Source organism: Hypanus sabinus, chromosome 3 (genome assembly GCF_030144855.1).
Source record: "Hypanus sabinus isolate sHypSab1 chromosome 3, sHypSab1.hap1, whole genome shotgun sequence".
Lineage (NCBI taxonomy): Eukaryota > Metazoa > Chordata > Chondrichthyes > Myliobatiformes > Dasyatidae > Hypanus > Hypanus sabinus.
In genome coordinates, this window is record NC_082708.1 from 33,621,076 (window position 1) to 33,633,124 (window position 12,049).

A 12,049-nucleotide genomic window follows, 5' to 3' on the forward strand; every position below is an offset into this window, starting at 1 on the left:
AATTCAGAAGAATGTGGGGAGAAATCATTGAAACCGATCAAATGTTGAAAGGCTTCAAAAGAGTTGTTTTGGAGAGGATGTTTCCTATAATGGAGGAGTCTATGTCAAGAAGACACAGACTCAAAATACAGGGGTGCCCTTTTAGAATGGAGATGAAGGGGAATTTCTTTAGCCAGAGAGTGCTAAATCTGTGCAATTCGTTACCACAGGCCACCATGGAGATCAAGTTATTGGCTATATTTAAGGCAGAGGTTGATAGATTCTTGATTAGTCAAGGCATGAAGGGAAACAGGAAGTGTAATATATTGATCTATTTCTTTTAGAGCAATGACTCCCCTTAGCACTACCCATTGATCTGCTGCCTAGGCATGCAAATTGCTCTCTTCCTCACTGCGATGTGAATACACCAGTTAAAGCCATCCTCTGCGTGTGTGCTTTTATTCAATTGATATGTAGTTGCACAAACACAACAGGGAGAAGGTAGGAGATTGGGGCTGAGAGGGAAAATGGTTCAGCCATGATGAAATAGCAGAGCAGATTTGATAGGCTAAATGGCCTAATTCTGCTCCTGTATTTTATAGTCTTGTTGTTCTTAAAACATTAAGTGTGCATCTTCAAAATCCTGTACTCTCCTCCCCGATAGAAGTAATGAGAAGAGGGCATGTCCTGGATGGTGAGGTAACTTAATGGTGAACGCTTCTTTCTTGAGACACAGCCTATTAACGGTGTCCTTGATGGTAAGGAAGCTCGTGCCCATGATGGAGCTGAGTCTGTAACCCTCAGTAGCTTATTTTGATCATGTGCATTGGAGTACCAGCCATAATGCAACCAGTCAGAATGCTCCTCATGATACGTTAGGTGTAAAGCATGTCATTTTAACTTAATATATTTGTGAATTTAATATCAACGTGTTGTATCCACCCACATGATGCCAGGTTGACAACATTGTCATGAATTTCTCATTCAAATAGTAAGTTAAGCGATGCTTACGTTGCGTACTCATTGGACACATCCATGTATTCTGCTTCAAAAGCTCAAGTGTGTTGTTCCCATTGCCTACCAACGACTGGGATTTTTTTTTTGTCTTTTCTGGAAGTAAAGATAGTAAAGATAAACATTAAGCTATTACACATCTTCATTCTATGTGCAGTGGTACAAATTGTGTGATTACTTATTAGCAACTTTCTTAGTTCACAGTGCCAGCAACATTTCAAGTAAACCCAAATGAGACAGATAATTATCTGGATTAGCTTTAACTCCTGGAACCTTGCTATCAATGCAGTGAGCAACTTGGCACACAAGGTTCAAAAGCAAATGTAAGTACCTGAACTCTGATGTGACAATTTGCAAACTGACTCAGAAATTGCAATAGGCTTGGTTATATGTAATCTATCTATTCCTGTACATCATTCTCTGTAACTTCCAACATCTCCAACAGGATCCCACCACTAACCACATCATTCCTTTCCCCCCACCCTTCCTCACTTCAGCTTTCCAGAGGGATCACTCTCAATGTGACTCCATTGTCCACTTGTCTCCTTCTACTAATCTTCCTCCTGGCATTTAGCCCTGTAAGTGTGATAGGTGCCACACCTACCCCTACACCTCCTCCCACACTACCATTTAGGGCCCCAAACAGTCCTTTCAGGTGATGTCACTCTGTGAATCTTTCAAGGTCATCTTTTGTATCCGGTGCTCCCAGTGCAACCTCCTCTACAGTGAGTTCCCACACAAATTGAGGAACCAATTTGACAAGGAACTCTGATCTTTTGCCACAAAAGGCAGGATCTCCCAGTGGTTGCCTATCTGAATTCGACTTACCATTCTACTACTAATTCTACTACTACGACGTTGATTCAGGCCTAGGGGTCCAGTGTTCCCCTTAACGTTCCCCTTCCGATATCTCTGTCTGCAACCTCCTCTTCTGTCATGTTGGAGAAACAACATCTTTAATTCTGCTTTGCTAACCTCCAAGCTGATGGCATAATATTGATTTCTCTAACTACCAAAAATTTCTCCCCATCCCTTCTTTTTTTTCTTCATTTCACATTCTTGTTACTATGTCACTCCTTCTCTTCTCCTCAGCTGCTCATCTCCTCCCTCTGCTTCTTGTCCTTCACCTTCTTCCATGCTCCACTGTCTTCTCCTATTAGGTTCCTTCTTCTTTAACCCCTTACCTATCCACTCCCAACTTCTTACTTCATCCCCCTCGCCAACCAAACCACCCACCTTCCCCTTCTACTGGTCTCACCTATCAGCTGCCAGCTTGTACTCCTTCCCCTCCCTAATCGTATTCTGGCTTCTGCCCCTTCCTTTCCAGTCCTAATGAAGGATCTCAGCCTGAAATGTCACCTGTTTATTCTCCTCAATGGATGCTACCTGACTTGTGTCGCTCAAGATAAACTCTCATGTTTATAGTTATATGTAACTTGTTATTCATTCATGGAAAATTGGTGTTGATTGCAAAGCCTTCTTTAGTTGTCCTGAACTATGTAATTTTAAGGGTAGTTAATAACACTCCTGGCTTTCATTGTCACTTGTACTGTATAACTCCCAAACCTTTCCTGAAGGGCATTCATGTGCAGCTTTCTTTTACAACATTCCAATTGCTTCACTATCGTTGTTATCATTATTGATACAGGATTTCTATTTTATTTAACTTGCACATAAATTCCCCATTTGCTGTGGTAGGTTTCAAACTCCTCTCCGGATCAAAAATTGAGGCTTCCAATCACTCATCTAGCAAACAAAATGCCACCATTCTGTGTATACTCCTTCGCAAACTATAAGAAAAAGAGGAAGACAACATGATCATAACTGGCAGGCAGCCAGAAAAACCTATTCTATCAGTTATTCATGGAAAAAAATCTTCACTTAAAAAATCCATACCAATTTATTTTTCTCTCTGAAGTATATGCCCCATTGACACTCAGCATTTCCTCACAAAACAATATAGTTTTGTTTCCATCATGGTACTTGTCTACCTTGTGAAAAATATTATGGCCTTTCTAAACAGCAGACCTCTGGAAAATTTCACATGATGCATGATTTGTTTTCTTACTCTAGATCTAAATGTCTGTTTTAATATTTGCTCGCTGGAGTACTAGCTAGTCTTAGGGTCCTTCTAAAATGTCACATCAGTATTACAAAGATTCCTATAGTAAAGAAGACTGCTTTACATCAGCACTAAACTAATTCCATTGCCCAATATTTTCTTCTTCTCCAAGTATGTTTACTTTTTCCCTTGGAAGATCGAATTAATTCAGGGTCAATAACTCCCTATGGCAAAGTATACTATTTAACAACAAATACGTGCCAACTAATTTCTCAAAGTATATTTTCTGGCTATCTCTTAGTGACAAGTGTAATTTGATGAGCTCTTATCATTGATTCTACAATCAAAGGGAACAGACTTCTATTCACTTACTCTTCATTAAAAACATTCCAATAAATCGATTCACTTTCCCTGCTCCACTATGTCAAATCTATTCCTGTAAATATGTTTAAAAACTGTATTCATTTGTGAACACTTTCCACACATAAATCATGCCTAAAGTGATTTTACCTGTGTTAATTCACACCTATCGAGAAATTACCCAGACACATCAATGCAATATTCTCATTTTTTGCAGATTCAGACGCCCACGCAATGATGTCAAAAGTTGCATATTGTACATTTCCTCCTTGGCTGGTGTAAATTAAAGCTTTTGGGGCAATCCAAATCATTTGTTGAACACCGACAGAAATATTCTGGAAACATAATGCAGGATTTAGCAGTGGGACTTAATTAAAGGGTCTGCACTTATGTCTTCGAGACAGAATCTACTGGATTTGATTTTCAGACTCAGGAGTATGGAAATGTTATCACCATTCATGGACCTGTTACATAATTCTCATTAGAAATGCATTCCACAGCATCTACTCCCTTCATCATCCCACAGGCTGTAATGGTGCAAGGCCACCTGCAAAATGAGACTCAGTTCAGGCACGCATTCCAGAGGTCATAGTTGGGCGAGGAGTTAATGAGGCTGCTGAAGGAAAAATAGTTTTAGTGTCGAGAGGTTCTTTAATCGTTATCACATACCTGTATCTAATGGTCCAAGAATGATGTTTCTCTGCTATATAACTCTGTACCTCTATGACCCATCACTGTGTTTCTCCTCCTCTTTGTTCTCTCTCACTGCCATGCAGCTATGTATGTAACTGTGGCTGCCAGAGGAGGACTTTGCTTTAAGGTCTGACAATCACTGTGGCAATGATACAGTAGCTGCAAACCCTTTGCACAACTGACATGCAATGACACAGCTTCTGTTTTATCAGACAGTCCAAGTTCCAAAGTTCAAAATTCAAATTAGGTTTAATATCAAAGGACATAATTGTCATCATATACAACCCTGAGATGCATTTTCTTGCAGGCATTCACAGCAAAACAAAGTAATATGATAGAAACAATGAAAACCCACACACAAAGAAAGACTGACAAACACCCAATGTGCAAAATGCCACGTTTTGTATGCAAACCTCCAAGACACTCCCTTTAACATTTTATTGGTAGATGCTGTGTCTTTTTTGTAGGAGTCTAAATGTGCATAATACATTGTGCAACATGTTTTTAATAAATTTTAAAAAATGGTGAAATTGTTAGGATCAGGATTGCTTGTTATCAGCATGGCAAATCCAAGCTCCATTCACTTAATGACTTTTATATCTTTTCTACAATGGAGTGTCTCAAACAGGTCTAAGTGTATTTAATACAGGTCCATCACAGTGAATGAAATTCTGGAAATCATAGCATACTGATTGCAATGGCCATCGTTTGTAAGGAGTCATTGGACAGCACTATCTCAGAGGCTGAGTAAGAGGCATCTAGGTTTCCCAGATGGGCTCTTGACATTCCTGGAAATGGTCAGAAGAGAAAAGATGCCCAATACCTATAAAGAGAGAAAGGGGCTCATCTTCCTACTTTCTTGCTCCACTTCCTTTTAACAGTCTGGCATTATCTTCTCCTCTCATTCTGTATCCAGATCAAAAAGAATCCCTCAAAAAATTATGACCAAATATGATCTTGTCCTGGTGACCCATGAAGAGAAATGTCCATAAGACATGGGAGCAAAATTAGGCCATTCCGCCCACCAAGTCTGCTCTGGCATACCACGTTGCTCATTCATTATCTCTCTCAACCCCATTCTCCTGCCTTCTCCTCATAACCTTTGACACCCTGATTAATCAAGAACCTATCAACCTCTGCCTTAAATATATCCAATGACTTGGCCTGCACAGCTATCTGGCATTACATTCCACAGATTCATCACTCTCTGGCTAAAGAAATGTTTCCTTGTTTCTGTTCAAACTGGAGCTGGACATCCCTTTCTGAGGCCATGCCCTCTGGTCCCAGAATCCTCAACAATAGAAAACATCTCTTCACATTCACTTTATCCAGATCTTTCAATATTTGATAGATTGCAATGAGATTCCCCCCCACCACCACCACTTAATCAGTGCGCGCACACACACAATGATGAAAACTTCTGTACAGTACTGTAGCAATTTTATGTATTGCACTGTACCACTGCCACGAAAAAACAAATTTCATGACAATGTGAGTGCTGGTAAACCTGATTCTGATATGGGTCCCATATCAGAATCAGGTTTACCAACACACCTGTGCCCCCCCCCCCACCGTTTGAGAATCGCAAGATCGCTATTAAGTCAGGTCAGGAGACCCAGGAGATGAGAGAGAGATGTTTGGAATGTCCTGGCCCCAGCGATACAAAGCCATGGAACAGGTCATTGTCTCTTGGAGACGGAATTGTGTATTGAGTGCTGTACTTCATGGAAGCCCTCGGGCAACGTGGGCTGGTTGGAGGATGGCATCATTCCACCCTGATTGACATCTGAGACCCTGTGAGTCAGGATAAAAGAGGGTCTGGGGAACAGCCCTTGACACGCACCAGGAGAAACGCTAGAAGTCCCATGACAGCGTTTAATAGCGATAGCCGGTGGAGGGCTCACGTGTGTCCTTTCCCGTTGCCCCGGGATTGAGGCCCTACCACGGAAAGTGGCTTAGCTAAAGGAGAAATCAGCCCCAACGACTCTCGAAGGATCGACATCATAAAAGGAACGGCAAGTTTTAATCTGTCTCTCTCTCCAACCAAAAGCTGCAGTTTGAATGAACTAAAGTGACTTTTATATTTCCATCGGACAATACATTATCCCCTAGACAATGATAGAGCTATTTCTTATTGATTATTATTATACCCACGCTTTTAGATTTAGTATTGACGATGTATATTATATGTTTGCATTGATATTATTTTTGTGTATTTTTATCAATAAATACCGTTAAAAATAGCACCATCAGACTTCAACGGACCTCTCTATCTTTGCTGGTAAGTGACCCAGTTACGGGGTACATAACAGTCTCTATGGTGGACTGAGAGTGGGAAGGAAACAGGAAGAGGGGTATCATGGTTGGGTAAATGGGAGAGGAAAAGAAGCAGGAAACACCAGAGATACATTCTTTTTTTTCTGTAATGATCAATAAACCAATTGTTTGGAACCAAATGACCTTGTCTAGTGTTTCAGGAGTGGGTGTAACTGCACCTGTTCTACCCCCATCCCAGCATTCCTCCACTGCATCTGTTCCACCAACCACTCCCAAATCCCCGCAGTGCTCTACCCTTGCCATTCCCAACATCCTTTTTCTACGCTAGATTTATAAACTAACTCTCCACTCCAGGATGACAAATGCAGTACTGGGCAAAGGTCTCAGGCACCATAGCTATGTATATGTGCCAAAGACTATTGCACACTACTGTACCTCTTTCAGAACCCTGGAATGTAGTCCATCTGGTCCTGCTGACATCTACCTTCAGGCTTTTTAGTTTCCTAAGCAACTTGTCCTTAGTTATAGCAACTACATTCACTTCTGCCCCCTTACTTTCTCATGTTTCTCACATTCTGCTAGTATCTTCTACAGTGAAGACTCACAAAATACTTATTAAGTTAGTCTGCCATTTCTTTGGCCACCATTACTACATCACCAGCATCATTTTTCCAGTGGTCCACTCTTGTCTCTCTTTTACTCTTTATATATCTGACAAAACTTATTGATTCCTCTTTTATATTATTGGCTAGCTTACCTTCATATTTCATCTTTCAAATATTGGTGACATTTTGAGAAAATCTCAAAATTTATATATTTATAAGTGAAGATTAAGAGAATATGGATATTTAAGAACATATGAAAGTAAGAAATCAGATGTTTCATCAAATACAAGTAAAGTCATTGTCCATTGTTTCAGTTCCTCATTGCCTAAATTAACTGAGAAATAACAGCTAGTGGACTGGACATTTAATTATGGATGTTCCCTGATTTATAGCTTAAAAATTAACGTTATGTCACGTGTACATCAGAACATACAGTAAAATGCATCATTTGCATCAAAGACCAACACAGTTTAAATATGTGCTGGAGGCAGCCAACAAATGTTGCCATGTTTTCAGTTCCAACAAAGCATGCCCACTCACTAGCGTTTTCTAACCCGTATTGCTTTGGAATGTGAGAGGAACCCAGAGCAACCAGAGGAGACCCATGGGTCACAGGAGTGCAAACTCCTTACAGACAGCAGTGAAATTGAATCCCAATCATTGGCACTGTGAAGTGTTAGGCTAACCACTACACAGCAAATGTATAATGAGGTCAGGGCTTATTATGTACAAAATGTATGTATATTTTTTATTATTGGAATGGGCATAGTTAAATCAACCATAATATGGTAACACTCTTAACCCAACCTCCTGTAGATCCAGAAAATTGCATTAATGCCATTAGCTACTTCCTGACTTGCTGCGCATTAGTAATTCCCTAAATTTTTGTCTCCAACAATATAACAAGAGTGATGATAATTTGAGGCAGTGTAAGTGCTGGGTCTTATTTACATTGTCTTTCTTTTCCCTTCAGTTAACTACAAGATGCAACAGCCAACACCCCATTAAATGCTGTTGCATTTCAAGATCTCCACACATTTGTAACTATTACGTTCCCTCTATTTATGAAAAAAGGTATAGAAACACATTGCCCATTAATAATCTGATCTCAGTGAAAAGGACGACATATGTTTGAGAACATAGGAACAATCTGTGAACATGAATCATTTTCCTATTGATTAGAAAATTGGTCTAACAAATTTATAGCGTCCCTTTAAGTTACTTTGTCACTAATTGCCATCTTCAAATGTGATCACTGTAATTTTCTGAATATCTTAATTTTTAAATCCTTCAAGGTTAGTTTAGTTTTCTTTTTATTTCAGCCACATTAACAATCTGATTTTCTTTCATAATTTCTCTGTAACATATTCTTTAAGGTGTAATGTATTTGTGTAACTCAAGTGAAATAAAACTAGTGAACAAATATTTTTGGAAAATGACTTCCAATATACTTGTTACAGTAGATTATGACAAAGGCATTCTCTGTGTGATGTTTCCCTTTCAGAATTTTCAGAATTTCAGAATTGATACATAACTTTTCTTCTGGGGTAAATATAATGTAATGAAGAATTTATATTCACTAAGTGAAATGATTTTTTCTTTAGTTTTTGTTAACTGAATATCATTTCTATACTTCAATTTCAGAGATACAGCATAATTTACTTCCTTCTCATTTTACGGGGTTTTTAAATGTAAAAATACTTAGTACTTCGCAAGCACTGTGCACTATACTCTAAATGGATATAGCTAACCTTGGCTGCCAGTATATCCCAATAAGGTTTATCATTTTTAAATAAGATTTATCACCTTTGTCAGTCTACCTCAGTTGTGAGTCTAACTTTAAGTGACAGAGTATGGCGATATAAAATTTATGAATTATTATTGAGAATTAACCACTTACTTTATAAATGTACCTAGCCTTGCACTGTCGTATAATATGGCTGTAGAATTTGTCACAGTTAAAATCATTGTCTGTTATTTATGAATCTATTTGCATCTATTCTAACTGCTAATAGATGGCTTTTTTAATATTGTATTTTTGAGTGCCCAGACATTGTAAATATTTTTGAAATCAGGTACTTCAACACAGATACCAAAATAGCTTGATTTGTTTAAATACCATACTACGAGCAATTCCCAGATTTACAAAACCAGATTCTTTTAATGTTGGCAACATTTTTTGAGGCGACAATGAAATAAAAAAATCAGAATAGCCCACAAAAACCAAAATGCTATTTTTTAATCATCAGTATATGAAAACTAAGTTAAGCAGTTAATTGGAGCCAAAGAAAAATAGGCTTCTATTGTATGACATGTGGGTAGGTCATTGTTCATATTGCTGCTTTCTTCCCACTGAAAAACTCTAATGTATAAAATCAGGGCATTTTTGTACCTAAAGCATCAGGCAATGCTTGAAGCAGACAATGGGAAAGAATTAAAGAGAAACCAACATGATGGAAGGAGTGGAGGAGTGTGTTGTTGAAAATTTTTCACATCTAATCAGCTTGCTATTTAAAAAAATATTCATGTTGATTTCCTTCATATGTAGTGTAGTAGTGCTGACATTAACACCAGGAAGACCAAATTAATCTTACATAAACAAAAACTTGATTTTCATGACATTTGCTATGGCAAATTCTTTCAAGTCAGTGCATTTGATAGCATTAGCCTGTAAAGCTAAAACAACGTCCTTGAATCTGGTATTAGCCAAGGGACATACTATGGTGCAAATCCTTGATATGTTCTTGTAAAATTCACTCAGAGGCATGAGCTTATGTAAAATATTTTAATATTTTGTATTGTTGTTTTACACTACCGTTATAAATTTGCAAAATTTAGAAGTGAAACATTTCATATTATAATACCTAAATATAGGAAATGCTGATTATTTGAACAAAATACATTTTCCCAGAAATTTGAGTGTATACTTGAGGTGTACAAGGTAGATGGAACAGTAGGGTATAAGGAATATATTGTTCATTGCCCCTAACTGAAAACTTTTGACTTCCAAAACACTTGGAGGCTGACTGCATGGACGTGGCAGGCCCAATTAGCCATGTGTTGTTGCTCAAATTAGAGGGAGAAGGCGCCTCAGCACAAACAATTAGAAGCATTGTTGCAAAGGCGGCTTGCAGATTGGGGGATGGGGTGCAAAAGAAGGTCAGTTACATCAGGGTATCAAGGACTTAGATTTCCACTTAGGGAATGCCTTACATGTCAGTCAGGTGCACCAGTCTGGAGCAGTGCAATAAAACCAATTTGTGTTGGGAAGACCAAAAATAGATGTCTGTCCTTCTGGAAGAGTTTGATCTAAGTTCCTCTGCAGGATTCCAAAAGGCGTATTGCTCTGAGAATTACATCATGCCCTGCACCCATGACATGGACAATAAGACATTGGAACAGTATTAGGCCATTCAGCCCATTGAGTATTCTTCACGATTCCATCATGCCTGATTTATTATCCCGTAATCATACCATAATCTCTGATGCCCTGACTGATCAAGAACCTATCAAGCTCTGCCTTAATATATTGATTGACTTGGCCTCCATAGCTGTCTGTGGCAGTGAATTGCCTAGATTCATCATCCTCTGGCCAAAGAAATTCCTCATAATTTCTGTTCTAAATAGACATGCCTCTATTCTGAGGCTGTGCCCTCTGGTCCTAGACTACCCTACTATAGGAAACATCCTCTCCACATACAGGCCACTTAAGCCTTTCAATATTCAATAGCTTTCCCTGAGAGCCCCCTCATTCTTCTAAACTCCAGCGAGTACAGACCATCAAATGCTCCTCATACATTAACCCTTTCATTCCTGGAATCATTTTCTTGCACCTCTTCTGGACCCCCTCCAATGCCAGCACATCTTTTCTTAGAAAAGGAGCCCAAAACTGCTCACTGTACTCCCAAGTATGGTGTGACTAGTGCCTTATAAAGCCTCAGCATTACACCCTTGCTCTAATATTCTAGTCCTTTTAAAATCAGTGTTATTGTTCAATTGCTTTCTTCACCATTGACTTAACTTCTATGGAATCCTGAATCCAAGTCTCTTTGCACTTTTACCAAAGTGCATGACAATACACTTCCCTACATGATATTCTATCAATCATTTATTTGCCCATTCTCCTAATCTGTCTGTCCTTCTGTAACCTCTTTGCTTCATCAACACTCCCTGCCATTCCACTTATCTCAAATCATCTACAAACATGGCTGTAAAGCCATCGATTCTGTCATCTATATCAATGGCATACGCACAACATGAAAAGAAATAGACCTAATCCTGACCCCATCAACACACTATTAGTCTCCAGCAGCCAACCAGGCCTGCTTTATTCTCACTCTTTGCATCCTGCCTGTCAGTCAATCTTCCAGCCGTGCTAGTATCTTTCCTGTAGTACCATGGGTTCTTATCTGGTTAAGCAGCCTCATGTATGGTACCTTTGTCAAAAGCCTTCAGAAAACCCAAGTAAACATTGTCCATTGACTCCCCTTTGTCTATTCTGCCTATTATTTCCTCAAAGACATCCAACAGATTTGACAGGCAAGATTTCCACTTTTCTTTGGTATTCACTAAGGAGAAGGATATTGAATTGTGTAAGGTAAGGGAAACAAGTAGGGTAGTTATGGAAACTATGATGATTAAAGAAGAAGTAGTACTGGCGCTTTTAAAGAACATAAAAGTGGATAAGTCTCCGGATCCTAACAGGATATTCCCTAGGACCTTGAAGGAAGTTAGTGTAGAAATAGCAGGGGCTCTGACAGAAATATTTCAAATGTCATTAGAAACGGGGATGGTGCCGGAGGATTGGCGTATTGCTCATGTGGTTCCATTGTTTAAAAAAGGTTCTAAGAGTAAACCTAGCAATTATCGGCCTGTAAGTTTGACGTCAGTGGTGGGTAGATTAATGGAAAGTATTCTTACAGATGGTATATATAATTATCTGGATAGACAGGATCTGATTAGGAACAGTCACATAGATTTGTGCATGGAAGTCATGTTTAACAAATCTTATTGAATTTTTTGAAGATGTTACTAGGAAAGTTGACGAGGGTAAGGGCAG

The 12,049-nt window shown here is 38.9% G+C and overlaps 2 protein-coding genes across 3 annotated transcripts in view; both read right to left on the reverse strand.

The window, feature by feature from the left end:
* Positions 1-12,049, reverse strand: part of LOC132391180 (uncharacterized) — a 1,045,680-nt gene that overhangs the window by 309,228 nt on the left and 724,403 nt on the right. The window lies entirely within an intron of this gene.
* Positions 1-12,049, reverse strand: part of LOC132391176 (protein FAM133-like) — a 46,638-nt gene that overhangs the window by 2,442 nt on the left and 32,147 nt on the right. For both annotated transcript variants that reach the window (XM_059964041.1, XM_059964042.1), the window contains one exon: positions 991-1,089. In XM_059964041.1, the coding sequence (XP_059820024.1) occupies positions 991-1,089 (99 nt within the window). The remainder of the gene's footprint in view (positions 1-990; positions 1,090-12,049) is intronic.